A 16,880-nucleotide genomic window follows, 5' to 3' on the forward strand; every position below is an offset into this window, starting at 1 on the left:
AAACCTGGATAAATTTGGAGAATTTCACCATAGTTTGTAAGGCTATTTTGTACTGTCGTCCACCAATTGCTGCCCTGCTAGAAATTAGTCCTCTTGTTATTTTAATATGTTGAATAAGAGGCTCTTTATAAACATTTGTGTGAGTTGAAGGGGGGAGAGTGGTAGATGGTTGTGGGGTTTTTTTCTCAGACCTGATCTTATACTTTACTTTGCTTATTTTCATTTTTTAACCTGCTACATGCAAAACCTTAAATTATAGTTAACTTCGTGCTAAAAGTTTCATTCTACAAGGAGACTCGCTGGAAATATCCATCATGAATTTCAGTAAAGGTAACTAATTCCTTACATCTTAAGCAGGTACACTTACATATTTTTTAGTATTGATGTTATTGAGTGCTGATGCTATTGCTGCATCAAAAATAACTAATACTGAAACGGCTATGGTAAGTAAAACTTCCACCTGTTGTGGGATTATTTTGGCACTTAGATATTTCCAGAAGTTGAAAGTACTGTAGTTGGGCATATTCTCTTACGTTTGAAGTTCAGTTTGTGTAAATTTTGCTTCAAATAGCAATTAGAATTGTTTTAGCACTTGTGAAACTTATGAAAGGACTTATTTCTTGGAAATAGTTTAAGATCTTTTCTTTAATCATGATCCCAGGATGAATATATCTCTTCCAGCTTCTTGAATTGAATCTAGGTGCTTTTTGTTTATTGAAGTTGTTTCAGAAGTGCTGAAAGACACAGTGAACTTTGTCTGCTCAGGTATCGGTGTGACCGAAGTGAGGGATCTTGCCCAACAGCTCGGAGACTGAGCAAAAGCCTGGTTGGCCACTTCGGGACCAGGAGTTACTATAGCACAGCTTTGAAAAAGCACAAATTGAGGGGTTTTTAGTGTGTTGATGAGATCCTGCCAACACTGACTCCTGAGAGGTCTTAACATGATGAGATTTTCATAGATCTCACCTGTAGGAAAAAGACAATCGAAACAGTTCTGGAGTAATAGTAATTGTATTAACGTTTTTCTTGTAAGTCTTAAGTTTGACTTTGCTTGAGAGGGTTGAAATGCGTTGGAGAAAATCTGGAACGCTAATTTCTTTTCCGAAGCATGCGAGTTTGAAAGAAAAGAGAGTAAATATTTTAAAAGGAACTCATTATATGTTGATGTTACTTGCACTTTTTACAAAAATTGGACCATATGTTTTTGAGGTGGGTTCATAGTACCTTTCCCCCCCTTTTTGTGTCATTTTTCTTGCATAGCAGCACTCCAGAGCTCTCTGTATTGAGATGTCCTGCCCCACGTTGTCTCTAACCATCATGTAAGGTCCGCGTTCCAAAGTACACCTGCAAACCAGATCACTGCGATGAGCACAAGTCGCACCAGAGATGATTAAACACCTTTAGTAAGAGTAGGCTTTTTTTTTGTTAAAACAGTCTGATAACTTGCATATTGATTTTTGACTACTGACTTGATCTCCTGTTTTAACTTAATCTTTAGCTGATAAGCAAGTATTTCTTGCAGGTAATTGCGGCAACTAATTTATCTTGACGGTGTCCTCACATCCTCTTCCTTTTTCTGGTCACCACAGGAACATTATGTAATAATAGTTCTTACTCTGGGACAGCTATACCCTGTGTCAGCTTTTCCTACATTTTTAATTTGATGTTTACCTGTTTATGGGAATTGGTGCTCACTGACTCTTCTCTTTTTGGTTTACTTGCCCCCTTTCTCCTCTCCTCCCCTGAACACAGACTCTGTAATTAGCAGGTTCTGTATGAAATCTCTTGCGATAAAGATTAATCAGTGTACAGTAGCGCGTCTGTGAAGTCTCATTTTACAAAATGAAAAGTTCCAAATGTGTTTTAATAACATTGTAGAACCTTCTCCACGTCAATAGCCAAGAGGTACCCAAGCTCTGCTGCAAATGCTCTCAGTACTGAAGAACAGAGGGAATCCTTGATGAGTGGTTAAGACTGTGCATTCCTTAAGATGAGAATTACAACGTTTTATATTAACTTCTCGGAACTGTTTATTATGAAAATGGTGTCCCTTGTCCCCGGCTTTGATCAGCACTTAATAATAAAACCATAATTGTCACGATTCAGATTTCAGTATGTAGCGCATTGTGCCTGTGATCACTTGCTTCAGGGGGTGGTTTTAGCCAGCTGACTACAACACCAAAGTATTAAATTACTCTTCTTTATCTTTTCATATTTTGGAGCATCTGCAGAGTTCACATATAAACTTAAACTACTGTGATGTTAAAGTAATGATTTATACAAGCCCTCAGTTTTAAGCAGTGCAGTACAAAAGTACATACCCGTGGAACAGTGAGGATGCTGCTGAGCAGAAAGCAGTTCCAGAACTGGATTCATGTCAGAAAGGCTAAGACTTAATAGTATTAACAATACCGTGGGAGGAGGAAGATAAAATTTTGGGCTACCTACTATTAATATATGTATATTTTTACAGATTATAAGAGCATGCATATCTTAATCTACATATGCACATATATCAAGTTTCTCTGGAAGAGAGCGCTGGCCTCTGAAGGCAAAGACACAAACTGGAGGTGCCGTTCGTTGCCGTCTTGACAGATTCATAGTCAAAGTTTGCTAAAACAAAATATTGGAAGCAGATGATGATGAATAATGTGGGAAAGATCTGCTGAGGCTGGGAAATGTTCTGAAAGAGGGTGGGCAGCTGAGGAGCCGTTTTCCAAGGGACCTATATTGAAACGGGCTGGTACATTCTTACTCGTAATAGTTTCTCTGTATTATCTTATCTTGAAATGACAAGTGAGTGAAAACTCATCTATCTTTACTGAATCTTCTGTTATAACAGATCTGGGAAAAAAAGTTAATTGATTCATAGTGTCTGCAGACCTGTATTTAGATAGCTGTGAATAATATACATCAATCTTTCCCCCCTCTAATTGTAAAACAGAATAAGTATGATATTTTTCTAGAGGTAAAATGTAAATGTAGAACAGGGCATGCGTTAGCAATGAAGAAATTTGAATATAAGCTCTACAAGGATTTAAAGCAATATTGCATAAGGAACAAATTGGCATTCCAATATCTTTTTCTTGTTTTTAATAACTAAAAATCATGTCTGAGTTCCTTTCCCAATGTGTTGCTGAAACATGACGTACACCTTGGGCGTTATGCACACTGGTTAGCATGTAATCCTGAGATTATCGTGTAAGATAATGTTACAGGGTTGCTTAAGGAACTGAAGTCCAGCTATTAGAATAGGTAAACACTTGAAGGCATAAACATGCTTAATTTCGTGTTTTGGAACACATTTCCAGTTTAAGCTTAAAACAGAGCTAGAGATGCTAATGGCGTTTGTTACTACTAGAAAAGATTGCCAGTGGTGTTGGAAGTTTACCCGCAATTTCAAGATGAAAATTGTACTTTATTGAAGAGGTAAATAGATGAAATTACTGTTATCTCAGAGTAGTGCACTTATCTTTAAAAAATGTTAACTTTTTTTTTTTTTTACTTAGTAATATATTTTGGAAATGTTTGAGGTTTTTTGGTACATCTTTACTTGCACATTGCAAAGTTTTGTTATTTGTTAGCTTTGAAAATATTTTACTTTGGATTTCAAGGAATTTGTGTATAAAATAAGTAGCAATGATTCTGATATCTCAACTTCTAGGCAGTGCGAGAGGCTTTTAGACTCATATGGTTTTGTTAGTTTTTGGGAGACAGCAAAACGTTAGAAGAGAATTTAACTTCTTTATGTTAAAAAGTACTTGCTTTCGTCTTTAAATAAAAAACCCCTTCGTGTTCTAATTGTTGCTTTCTGAAAAATGGCTTTTAATTGCCAAGTTGTATGATTTGTGTTTTATAATACTGTTACACTTGTTATTTTTCAGTCCCAGAAATCCTGGATAGAAAATACTTTCACCAAGAGGGAGTGCGTGTATATTATACCAAGTTCAAAAGACCCACACAGGTAAATAAGAAATGATGCAAGAACTCATTGCTGTTCTTTATAATTAAACTGAGCCTAATGAAGAACATTTTGCTTATCTCCTATGCTGCTTTTACCTTACACTGAGTTAGAGGTGTGAAATCAAGTAACTTAGTGATATCTCTAACCTATCTAATTTGTAGAGTTTACCTTCACTAAATGTTATAGGTATAATCTGAGTTCCTACAATGGCTGAACTTGATGTGCGTGACATCCATGTCTCAGATTAAATACAGTCAAATTGGAAATAGATTCTGAATTGGTGGTTTAAGGCAGTTTTGTCTCCCCAAAACGTTGTCATTATGGATTTCAGATCAGCTTTCTCTTTTTTAGCACCCAATACTTGAGAACAGCTGAGAAACCTTTTGTTCTGAACTTAGAAAACTCCTATTTCAGTCTTTTCCGTGGAAGAGATGTTATAAATCTATTTTGTTCTATTGGGGGAGAGTCTTATTTTTCTTTTAAGAACTTTGGGTTTAGGCAGAAAAAGAACAAAGTAAATGCCGTCAAATTTTTAAGTTATTGTAAATAATTCACCACATTCCTCCAAAACACGTGACACGAGAAGCTTTTAGAATTTATAGCCATGATTGTAGCACATGGAAAATTTGCAAATGCAAACAAAGTAATTAGGAAGCTGTTAAAATTTCCAGAGCATTTCAGGAGGAACAAAATAATCTTCAACACTTGCCCTTTTAGTTTAACCCATTTGTAGCGCACAGTGGAGTTCACAACTTTCCCATCAGATTTGGTCCATAACTAGTTAACAGCTACTTATGAGAATTATGGAAAACTGGTGGAAATGTATCTACTATGCTGATTTTAAATGTTAAGAAAGCTGTTAGCAGGAAAACACAGAAAATGTTTAAGATGGAAGAGGGTGAAGTGAGGGATTCTTTTTATATAATAAGCTCTATGGAAAGACATTACTCTACAAGGTTTGTTCAAATATATATTTTTCTGTACATGCAACCCAGAAATTATCCAATCACCTTCCCACGTGTGCGGTTCAACTTGGGTGGATATTGGAACAATACATTCATAGCACAGGTGCAAATGAGTCTGAGAAAATGTCTGTCCATAAGGGACTTCTCGGCCTCTAGCAAAATGTTTCCATTTGGGTAGGGCAGGTAATTCTGAAATATTCCTGGGCTTTCGATATGGATGGTTCAAAGCCTGAAAACCTCTCTGCGGTCTCAGGACTGGAGCTTTTGCATGTGTGTGTGTTTTTACCTGCCAAGTATAGTACAGTCATGTAAAATAAAGATGAGCAAGTTGGGGAATGACCTATTAGAGAGCAGCGTAGGGGAAAGGGACCTGGGGGTCCTGGGGACAGCAGGGTGACCATGAGCCAGCACTGGGCCCTTGTGGCCAGGAAGCCAATGGTACCTGGGGTGGGTTAGAAGGGGGTGGTCAGTAGGTCAGAGAGGTTCTCCTGCCCCTCTGCTCTGCCCTGGGGAGACCACACCTGGAATCTTGTGTCCAGTTGTGGCCCCTCAGTTCCAGCAGGACAGGGAACTGCTGGAGAGAGTCCAGTGCAGGGCAACAAAGATGCTGAAGGGAGTGGAGCATCTCCCGTGTGAGGAAAGGCTGAGGGAGCTGGGGCTCTGGAGCTGGACAAGAGGACACTGAGGGGTGACTCATTAATGTTTACAGATATCTAAAGGGTGAGTGTCAGGAGGATGGAGCCAGGCTCTTCTCGGTGACAACCAGGGACAGGACAAGGGGTAATGGGTTCAAACTGGGACACAAGAGATTCCACTTAAATTAGAGAAGAAACTTCTTCCCGGTGAGGGTGGCAGAGCCTGGCCCAGGCTGCCCAGGGGGGTTGTGGAGTCTCCTTCTGTGCAGACATTCCAACCCGCCTGGACACCTTCCTGTGTAACCTCATCTGGGTGTTCCTGCTCCATGGGGGGATTGCACTGGATGAGCTTTCCAGGGCCCTTCAACCCCTGACATTCTGGGATTCTATGAAGTTACTGTGTTATAAGTGGGTAAACTTGAGCAGCATTTTTTCCTTTTACTGAAGATCTCTTTTGTTCAGTGATCTCTCTGTAAGCACACTAAGTGATGTGAGTGGGGTGTGTCCCCCTTCACCTTAAAACTGAAGTTTACTCATATATTTAAATATTTCTTATAGATGCCTTCCAGGATGTCAGATTTGTCAGCAACTTGTCAGGTAAGAGTTCTTTGTAATTACATTATTTGTGAATATTTTTTTCCACTAAACAAATGCTTTCATAATAGGGTTTTTAACACTTGTGATCAATATTGCAAATGACAAGTTGGTGAAAGGTTAGATATAAAATAAATACAGCTAATGAATAAAGAACTGTCTGCAATACGTAGATTTATAGATGTTATATAAATTGTTTGGCGTCAAAGAATTAATTTTCCATGTCGTGAGTACTCAGTTTCTTCTGGCCTCTAACTTATCTCAGTGAGCTTCAATATTTTGCATAATAATTATGTATTGTAATTAGTTCTTGCTATAAATATTTATATATAATATTTATAATTTTTGCTTTCTAAGTCTGATGTGTCTCTGTTACAGAGAAACAAAGTTCTTTTGTCTTCTAATGACAGTATTTACTCAGGTATTCTAACTGGTATGGTGCAGGTGCTGCTGCGGCCGCTTGGTCAGACAACATGCGTGTTTCACTGCAAGTCTTGCGATGAAATACTCCGATGTGAAGCTGGGTGAAAACTGCAATCAGGAAATAGAAGAATGGTCAGTGGAAAAACACACAGAACAGACCTCTACTGATGCTTATGGCGTCATCAACTTCCAAGGTGGCTCTCATTCTTACAGGGCTAAGGCATGTATGACGTTTTCTTCTTTTTTCCTTACTCTAAACATATTGATAGAGATGGCGAATGCTTCATTCAACTTTGGAAATTGAAGGCTGAAAACAATGTCACCTATATTGTGACAAACCAGTGCCCTCTACTATCCTAGTATTTTTTAATTGTGATCTGAATTCTTTCTAATTTCCTTTTTTTGTTATTTTGTTTAACAAAAGTCATTTAGATCTGTCAGAACTAGCTGTGTTCGTGTACAGACTTACCTTCCAATTGCAAATTACTCTGTTCTTTATGCAGCCGTCAGAGCCCCCAAGGAGAGTCCAGTGCTCTAGGTCACATCCCCTCTGCGGAGGGAAGGGTTCTTAACAGGATCCTTTCACGTTGGTAACAGCAGCGTGTGCGTTCCTTTGTACGCTTAGTATAGCCTAAAATTGCTGCGAATCCCTTTCCAGGAGTACAGAAATAGCAAGCTGCCTATACTAGTTTCTCTGCTTACTTCTTTTTTGGTCAGAACTTGACTCAAATAGGGCTAATTTCTGCATGATGACCCCTGTGTTGAATAGCTTGTTTTGAAGATGCAGCAGTATTTTTAACTGATCAACCATCTACTTAATCTTATGTTGTTGAACACAGCAAGTTAAAAAGGTGCTAGTTTTCTATTGAAGAATGTAGCTTTCCTTCCTACCAGGAATCAGGAAGGAAAGGAAGCAACTGTCTTGGTGTAAAACTTTCCATAGGAGACGTGCAAGCCTCTCCCCAGTAGATGGCAGAACTTTTATACACCTTTCTGAATTTCATCTAATTCACAGATCATCAATAGAATCATACTCATTTTTCTAGGTCGCTGTACCAGTAGGATGGAATAACATAATCTTTGTATTGTAATTCCCTTTCCAAAACTTGCTTTCAGAATTGTAAACTGTCTCATCCGTAATTCAGGAGGACATAAAGCAACCTTGTTGGTTTGTTGCATCTGCTGTGTTTTGAGAAAGCGAATTACATTTTCCATAGCCAGGAATAGGATAATATATCCTGAAGTGCCTCTTGGTTCTTTTTACTCGTTGATTCTGATTTAAGAACCTTTTAACACTCTTCTTGTGCTCACAGTATGTGCGATTGTCATATGACACCAAGCCTGAAGCTATTCTGCAACTTATGCTTAAAGAATGGCAGATGGAGTTGCCGAAGCTTGTTATATCTGTACATGGGGGCATGCAGAAATTTGAACTTCACCCACGCATCAAACAGTTGCTTGGCAAAGGTCTTATTAAAGCTGCAGTAACAACAGGAGCCTGGATTATAACTGGAGGAGTGAACACAGGTAAAAAAAGTACCGATGAATGTGCGCAGTTAACTGGTTTATGGTTTATAAGAGCCAAAAGATTTCATGGATGCATAGTTTTTCCTTAAAGCAAAGTAAATTTGCGTGAGTTTGGTAAAGTGAAATGAATACATTTTGAACAGGTGTGGTTGGAAATGGACCGCTGTTTCATTTTGCAAAGAGAAACAACACAAAGATGGGGGGATTGGTTTTTTTGGGCTTGTTTTGTTTGCTTTTGCCTTTTGTTGTTGTTGGGGTTTTTTTGCTTGTCTTTGAAACTGCAAGAGAAGAAACTTAATGCGATAAAAACACACACACAAAGATGTAGTGGAAACTCTTTAGTTCTTACTAGGCTAATATTTATTTTGTTGAATTACTGATACATAGTACTTCGTTTCCTTCTGGTAGATGTAGTATGATGCTTTTCCTTTTCATGTTATGTCAAGTAAGTTCCCAGATCTTTAAAGGTACATTTAACTAATAAAACAGCTGTATTTCTTAATAAGATGTGACATTCAATACATCGAAATGTTTTTGTGCACAAACAGGTGTTGCAAAACATGTTGGTGATGCTCTAAGAGAACATGCTTCCAGATCATCTCGGAAGATTTGCACTATTGGGATTGCTCCATGGGGAGTGATTGAAAACAGAAATGACCTTGTTGGAAGAGATGTAAGGATAGATTACCTAATTAAAATACTGATTTACCTGACTATTTTTGACAAATCTGCTCGAGTGTGTTATTTCACTTACTTTGCATCATTGGAATACTTGCTGTAATATGAAGGTACATTGACATCTGTGACTTATGCAAGATTGTTAGTGTAAACAAGTTGCAAAATGCAAATGTACTAGAGGAGGAGCTGCTTCTTAGGTACTTAATCCTTTTTCTCCCCCTGACTGATAGTACTGAATCAAATAACAAAAATGGTATTACAGCGAATTCACATTTACAGAGGATAAGGTGAAAAATTTTGATGCAGAATCTTTGATGTTTGCCAGAGCAATCTCAAGTTTTCCCCAAAGACACCTTTTCAAAGGATCTTTTCTCTGTCATCCTTCAAAACATTATTCTTTTGCGACAAAATCATCTATTTCTTGCACAAAGTTCAGAGATACGGCTGTTGATGTATCCTGACCCAAGGCATGCCTAGATGACAAGTTAAGTTTCACAGAAACAAGTTTGAATCTTCATAAGTAAAACACATTGTTCTGTGCTTACACTTAGGTGGTTGCTCCATATCAAACCCTGTTAAACCCGTTAAGTAAACTAAACGTCCTAAATAACCTCCATTCACATTTCATTCTGGTGGATGATGGAACAGTTGGGAAGTACGGAGCAGAAGTTAAATTGCGGAGAGAACTGGAAAAAACGATTAATTTGCAACGGATCCATGCAAGTAAGTAATTCTGATGGCTGAAGCCTGAGTGAAAAACGTTAGTCTTTTGTTTATGTTTCAAGTCTGAATGATTATTTTGCAGATTTCCGCTGCTGCCTTAAACCCTAGATATCGCTGGTAGATTTAGGATTTCTCTGGGACCAGAGAAGAGGTTTCTTTTGAATAAAGTTGTCAATTTTACTTCGATAAATCAAATCTATGTCACTTGAGTTACTGGTGCGTTGCAGGCCTTACCGGTCTGATTGATTCATGGTTTTGACATGGTCACTTGCAGTTTCACAACAGGGCAACTGCGTTTGTAAAACATCATCCGTGTTTGTGCAAAGAAGCCATGACATTTTTACTGTTTTCCCAATTATGGAGCAACACGTGGTTTTTTTCTCTTCTAGGAATGCTTTTGCAATCCTCCCTGTCAGCAGAGGGTTTCTGTGTAACTATGTTCAAATTATATATGTGTTGACATCTTTGGAAACTCTGGGGGGAAAGCAGGAGAGTTCCTTAAAGAAAAAATGTTCAGTTTACTGCATGAGTTCAGGAATATTTCTGTGAAGAATCTCTTCCATTTTGTAGCCATTCCATTGTATTTACCAGCTTCTTTCCAGTGCTTTTCCCCCAGCCCAAAGTATAAACAGTGCTTGGAACTGTCCATTAGCAACAATCAAAAAGTCTGGCAGGCAGCGTTTTAATATTTATTCAATAGAGTGGACATGCTTGATTTATTAAATATATAAAATCAGTCTTGGCGTTCCCTGTACACTTAAAACATTGTCTGTTTTTTACTACTTTGCAGGAATTGGCCAAGGTGTGCCCGTGGTGGCACTTGTGTTTGAAGGTGGCCCCAATGTCATACTCACAGTCCTAGACTTCCTCCAAGAAAGTCCTCCCGTGCCGGTGGTGGTGTGTGAGGGAACGGGCAGAGCTGCAGACATATTAGCGTATGTTCACAAGCAAACCGAGGAGGGAGGGTAAGTCTTAGCAGCGCAAACCAAACCATCAGTCGTGCATAGATGGGTTTCGAGACCAACCCGTAATGAATTTGTGCAAGAGCGTTTTTCTGTGGGAAGACGAAGGCTGAAAGCGTGGAGTGTAATTGTGCCTGTGATGCAGCCTTGCAGGCTAGCTGCAATAATAGCCCTGGCTAAAGACCGAGATGACCTTTCTGGTTCTAGGTTCCTCCCACATAGCTTGTACAGGTTGCATTAAATGCTGTAATACATGCTTGCTTTAGCGATACTTACAAAAAGGACAAGAGAGGTCTGCACACCTATATCCTAAAGTAGGACAAACATCTCACGTGCAGCTTCAGTTACATGAGGTGTTTTTGTTACACCATTGTGACTAGAGGACCCAGCCCTCAGTTTAAATGCTCTTTCTGCTCCAACTTCAAATTTTAACTAAGCCACAGTAACTTAGGTGATTTGACTGTTCTTAAGGGTGCGCAAGAGTTTTGCTCAACAGAAGTCAGAGCTGATCAGAACTTCCAGAGATACGAGAATAACAGAGAATAGTATGTTACTAAACTGCTTAAAAGTATTACCTGACTACATTGAATGGAAATATATTCATGCAGTTAGCTGTTGCATAGCAGTAACTTTCGGTGAAAAGGGATCAGAAAGAGTTTCTGTGCTTTTTCTTCGGAGTAGTCTTAAAACTGAACTTTTTACGCACTTCTGTTTAGCGTAGAAAACATATGTCTGTTTTAAATGTAGTTTCAAGCAATAAAAGGGATGCACTTGGGGAGGAAAGGGGAGAAGCTGGATTACTGGGGCAGTAGCAGAAAGTCATAGATTAAGCAACCTATACTTCTTTCTAAAGGTTACCCAAGATTGTACCACTGAAACAGTAATAAGCTTGTAGATAGCAGGGCCTTGAATGGACATGTTGAAACTAATTACATGCATTGCAGTTCCTACTGTTCATGTATAACAGTGTGTTTTCCTGTTTGTTTCGATCTCAGGAATGTTCCTGAGGGTGCTGAACCTGAAATCATTTCAACCATCAAAAAGACGTTTAACTTTGGTCAAAGTGAAGCAGTTCATTTGTTTCAGACACTGTTGGAATGCATGAAAAAAAAAGAACTTGTAAGTAGATCTTGCCATACAATTATTTTCTTCAAGCTGTGTGCATTTGTGGATCTAATATTGTATCTCAATGTTCTATATGGTCAAGAGACATTAAAAAATCTTTTCTGGACAGTTAGTCAGGCTTTTTTTTTTGTCTTTGAATTATGAGTGTACTAACAAAGGTCTATTAGCACTGCATGCTTAAAGAAAAAGCACTTTATAGAACTTTATATTTAGCCTGAATTCAGGTACTGGTGTCTCATTTGGATGTCATATTGTGCTGTTTTAAGATTTTAAATTGTCATATTTGGCTAAACATTTTTGCTAGCAGGTTAATCTCATACTTTAGACTGGACCAGAGGGGTAAATAGAATACTGTGTGATGTTTATAGAAAGTAGAGAATTGTAATCATAGTGGGAAAATAAGTTCAAATTGACTTATTGACAAATTGACAAATTGAGAGCGTAAAGGGCTTCCGCTGTGCGTTTTCTCATAAAAGGTTGTCTTATGTGGCACCCAGTTAGGAAAACAATGCAGGGTGCACACTAGAGGTAAGTTTTAATCAAGCATAGGCTTAAATTGCCTTGAAGATAAGGTGACTTTCTACTATATTTCAATTCCTTACATAAAGACTGGAGCTAATCACCTTTTTCTGAAAATAACTTTAAAATAGGTTTTCCCTATTTTACTGTTTTGGACAGATTACAGTTTTTCATATTGGGTCAGATGAACATCAGGACATTGATGTTGCAATTCTTACAGCATTGTTAAAAGGTGAGACTTTTAAGAGCATTTAGAATCTCCAGCTATTGTTGTTTAATGTTTATATGATGGATTATATATAAAATACTATAATCTGTAGGAATCTTTTGTTTTCTAGCAAATAATTATCTACTATGTTTTCTCATTGTATAATACCGTAATGTGTCATAAATGATTAAATATACTGTATAACTTTGTAGTGGAATCCTTGATTTGGCCTCTTTAGGAAGAAAGAATGTATGTTATCTTTAAATTGATTTAATTTCTTTTTCATTGTTTTTGCTTCTTAAGGCACGAATGCATCTGCATTTGACCAGCTTGTTCTTACACTTGCGTGGGATAGAGTTGACATAGCCAAAAATCATGTGTTTGTTTATGGGCAACAATGGCTGGTATGTAACGCTCTGGATTAAGCAGCATGGTATTTTCAGAGGGAAGCTCAGTTTACTGTAAAGAAGGAATCTTTTCACTTTTGTAGAGAGAGACTGTAGAATACTGACACAAGACAGTAATTTGTGCGTACTGCCTTATAGCTGTTTTGTTATTGTGTAGTTGAAAATGGCCCAAGAATTTTAGAAATGTGCTAAGTCTTCTTAATAACTAGAGGAGAAAAGACATTGCAAAAGGTGGAAGCCGAATTCCTGTTAGTCAGATGCTTTTTCTTCCTTACAGTTGCACAGTCAAAGGAAGATCTCAAGCAGCATCTAGTAAAATACACATATTAAGTACTGTTGGCAGCACTGCAGTGTCTTTTGAGGGGGAGGACAAAATGTCTGTTTCTTGTAGTCTGCAAATTGGTTTGATAATGACATTGTGGATCTTGCCATTTCCCTGCATTACTGTGAAAATAAACCACAATCCTACATGACTACGCTGATAGCAATGATGCTTCTGAGCATTTATCTTTGAAGCAAATTGTGCTTTAAATGTTTGATGTCTTTGTTTCATCCAATATCAACCTATGATAATGGTTTAACTATGCCAAACCAAATGTCTGCTTAGTCCCGTGTACTGTGTCAGCTGGAGATACCTACAGATGAGTTTAAGACTCTCTGATTAAGTGTATTAAGAATATTCTCTCATCCTGTAATTGCGTGCAATTCAGGGGATTTTCTGACCCAAGGGTGATATCTTTGTAGGCATATAAGGTTTCCCCAGCCCTGTAAATAGATGAGGTTGCTATGTAATCTAAGTACACTGACTTTGGCGATGACCCATTTTACTGGTTACTTCTCTGTTGTAGGTTGGCTCTCTGGAACAGGCCATGTTAGATGCCCTCGTGATGGACAGAGTTGCATTCGTGAAACTTCTGATTGAAAACGGAGTAAGCATGCACAAATTCCTTACGATTCCCAGACTGGAAGAACTTTATAACACAGTAAGTGAATGACTGCTTTTTAAGCTACTTTTAGAACAGCTTTTGAGAGTTGTATACCGGGTCACATGCAGCCATGTGCGGGTGTCAATAGAGAGGTTCTTGTTGGTGCTGTCTGGCTGCTTTCTAGTGCCACAGCTGCCTTCTGGCTCCTCAGAAATGACACCAGAAATAGTTTGTCAAGCAGGACGTTCATCTGTGTCTGATGCTGGGGGTAGATACTAAATGGAAAATTGCAGCCTTGTGGAACATGTGAGATGTGTAAACCACAGTGGGGAAGAGAACAAGTCAGATGGGTTAAAACTGTGCACAAAATATGAGGTCTATAGATACTATTGTTAGGCTTCATAAGATAGAAGTCTATGGCAGTTAATATTGTATTAATAGTTGTAAAACCAGTTTATTTTGTGAACCCGCATAGTTATAAATATTGCTTAGAAAAATGTTGTTGCTGTAGGTGTTGATTTTTACTTTCCTCTCTCTTTCTTATAAAGAAACAAGGTCCAACTAACCCAACACTCTTTCATCTCGTTCGGGATGTCAAACAGGTATGCCGTAAATGTAAAACTCTGTCAATAGCAGTGTTAGTTCTTTGATTTCTTGTGTGTGACTGACAATTTAATCTTACGTTTATTAAGTTTTATTGTAATCAGTAAGCTACTTCTGCAGTCATTCTGTTGGTGTCAATACTTGCTGTTGTATGCTCAGTGCTCTGCTGCCACAAAGATGTTAAACCTGATGAGTGTTACCTTTTTCATCTTGTGATTGTTTTGCTTTTTGGGGGGATTGAAAGCTGATACTCCCAGCTAAGAGCAATTTGGCTGTTAAAACAATCGACAAAAACCAGTCCATACCCCCCCTCACAGAATGAACATCTACCCTGCTAGGGGAGACGATACAGAAAAGAAGCTATAACCTTGTCTATTTTGAAACTGATAAATACTGAGCCGTGTAGTTTCATGATTTTTTTAAATCATGAAAGTTTTAACTTGTTTTTTTATGAAGAGCTGTGATGTCACGTGCAGGAACACAGTAAGCAAGTTTAAGATTATAGTTTGAAAAACTAAAACTACTGTTATTTATTTCTAGGGAAATCTTCCACCGGGATATAAAATCAACCTGATTGATGTGGGGCTGGTTATTGAATATCTGATGGGAGGAACTTATAGATGCACCTATACAAGAAAACGCTTTAGAGCGATATACAACAGCCTCAGCGGGAACAATCGGGTACGTGGCAGTTGGATAACGGGACAGGCTGATTCAGATGTTCTCAATTAAAAAGCTATGTATTTCAGAGGAAAACTGGATCCATATTGTTTTGTTCTTCTTGTCAATTGGCTGGCTCTTTTAAAGGCAATAGTAAGGCAGCTGGTCACTGTTTTGTGGTTGAGAACAAACCAAAGGTTTTGTTCTCTTGCTTGATATTCTAGCACATCTAAATTCCTTCTCTGTTACTCCCTCTTTTCCTACTCATAGAGAAAGAATGGGCACTAAACATGCAGATTCACCAGGGCTTGAGATGCAAATGTCTTAGCTGCTTTCTTGTAAAGCAACAAGTGGAACACCCTACTTTGTGACTTCTTAAATACCCAAACCAAACAAGATACTTGTTAAATATCCAGTGAAAATTCTGGCTGCTGCTGTTATATGAGTTCATCACTGTTTAAGTAGCAAAGTAACTCAACTAAGTATCAAGCCATAAACAGATTATTTTATAACGCATAGTAGGTAAGAATAAAGAAACCAAACCAAACCCCTTCCCCTTATTCTTGTTACAGCGATCTGGGCGAAATCCTTCAAATACTACTCCTCAGATGTGTAAAAGCCATGAGTCCTTTGGGAACAGGGCAGACAAGAAGGAAAAAATGCGCCATAATCACTTCATCAAAACAGCGCAGCCATACAAACCAAAGGTACAGACGTGTGAACGGAACGTAGTGGGGTTTATTTTAACTAGTTAAGGGTGGCGAACCCGGTTGAAGTCTGCCACTGAAGTACGAGTAGCAGCAGTTTCACTGAGATTTAAAATGTAACGTTCTGATTTTATTTTAAAGATTGACACTGGTGCGGAAGAGGGAAAAAAGAAAAGAACCAAAGATGAAATAGTAGACATAGATGATCCTGAAACGAGACGTTTTGCATATCCGCTAAACGAGCTGTTACTTTGGGCGGTGTTAATGAAGAGGCAGAAGATGGCCCTCTTCTTCTGGCAGCATGGGGAGGAGTCCATGGCAAAAGCCTTGGTTGCCTGCAAAGTGTATCGCTCAATGGCGTACGAAGCAAAGCAAAGTGACCTTGTTGATGATACTTCAGAAGAACTGAAACAGTATTCCAAGTAAATTACATTTATATTATTAAAGATCTTTTATTGAAATGTGCAATAAAAGTAGCGATCTATATATGAATAAACACCAAACTGTTCTATTAGCACACTTGGAGACAATTCCTTTTTGCAAAAACGATTAAGTGATGCTCTAGTAGAGTTTTATATTAGCTATTTCTCTTTCTTGAGAGCTGTTGCAAGTCATGCTTTATAGTTAAATTAAAATGATACTGAATGTGCCACTTCCATGTGATTTCACTGTGTTTTAACAGCTGTTTGTACCCTACATGTATTTCTATTAAAAAGTCACAGATTCACATGTTGTAGTTACTATACAGTGCATCTGTACACAAGGGCCACGTAATAGTCTATTCAAGTTGTGCTGCTGGGAATTTGATTGTACTGGAAAATTCAGGCTAAACTCAAGTTCATTTCTATAGATAATAAACTTTCTTTTGTTGGTTTTTCATTCTAGTGAGTTTGGTCAACTTGCAGTTGAACTGCTAGAACAGTCCTTCCGCCAAGATGAAACTATGGCAATGAAATTACTGACCTATGAGCTTAAAAACTGGAGCAACTCAACTTGTCTGAAGCTGGCAGTGTCGTCAAGGCTCCGTCCATTTGTAGCACATACCTGTACACAGATGTTGTTGTCGGATATGTGGATGGGAAGGTTGAACATGAGGAAGAATTCCTGGTACAAAGTAAGCGTTGGTGCAGTTTGTTGGTGTAAAAAGGATTAGCAGAATTTGTGTTTTAATGAAAGGAAAACGTGTTTAAGTGCTGTTGGTATAACGCTTTCATAACTATAGCTTGTGTTAATAAATCCTGTAAAACAGTCTCC

The 16,880-nt window shown here is 38.2% G+C and overlaps 1 protein-coding gene across 1 annotated transcript in view; it reads left to right on the forward strand.

Moving 5' to 3' along the window:
• Positions 1-383: 383 nt before the first annotated feature.
• The window catches only part of TRPM7 (transient receptor potential cation channel subfamily M member 7), a gene marked incomplete at both ends in the record, with an annotated part of 35,799 nt that continues 19,302 nt past the window's right edge, over positions 384-16,880 (forward strand). The window contains 17 exons of the mRNA XM_080351199.1: positions 384-443; positions 3,885-3,964; positions 6,123-6,161; positions 6,603-6,801; positions 7,895-8,108; positions 8,657-8,781; positions 9,338-9,509; positions 10,300-10,474; positions 11,467-11,590; positions 12,275-12,347; positions 12,627-12,727; positions 13,579-13,713; positions 14,205-14,258; positions 14,800-14,940; positions 15,492-15,626; positions 15,768-16,048; positions 16,512-16,740. Coding sequence (XP_080207325.1) covers positions 384-443; positions 3,885-3,964; positions 6,123-6,161; positions 6,603-6,801; positions 7,895-8,108; positions 8,657-8,781; positions 9,338-9,509; positions 10,300-10,474; positions 11,467-11,590; positions 12,275-12,347; positions 12,627-12,727; positions 13,579-13,713; positions 14,205-14,258; positions 14,800-14,940; positions 15,492-15,626; positions 15,768-16,048; positions 16,512-16,740 — 2,337 coding nt within the window. The remainder of the gene's footprint in view (positions 444-3,884; positions 3,965-6,122; positions 6,162-6,602; positions 6,802-7,894; positions 8,109-8,656; positions 8,782-9,337; positions 9,510-10,299; positions 10,475-11,466; positions 11,591-12,274; positions 12,348-12,626; positions 12,728-13,578; positions 13,714-14,204; positions 14,259-14,799; positions 14,941-15,491; positions 15,627-15,767; positions 16,049-16,511; positions 16,741-16,880) is intronic.

The sequence above is a fragment of the Nesoenas mayeri genome (genome assembly GCF_963082525.1).
Source record: "Nesoenas mayeri genome assembly, chromosome: 11".
NCBI classification, from domain to species: Eukaryota; Metazoa; Chordata; class Aves; order Columbiformes; family Columbidae; genus Nesoenas; species Nesoenas mayeri.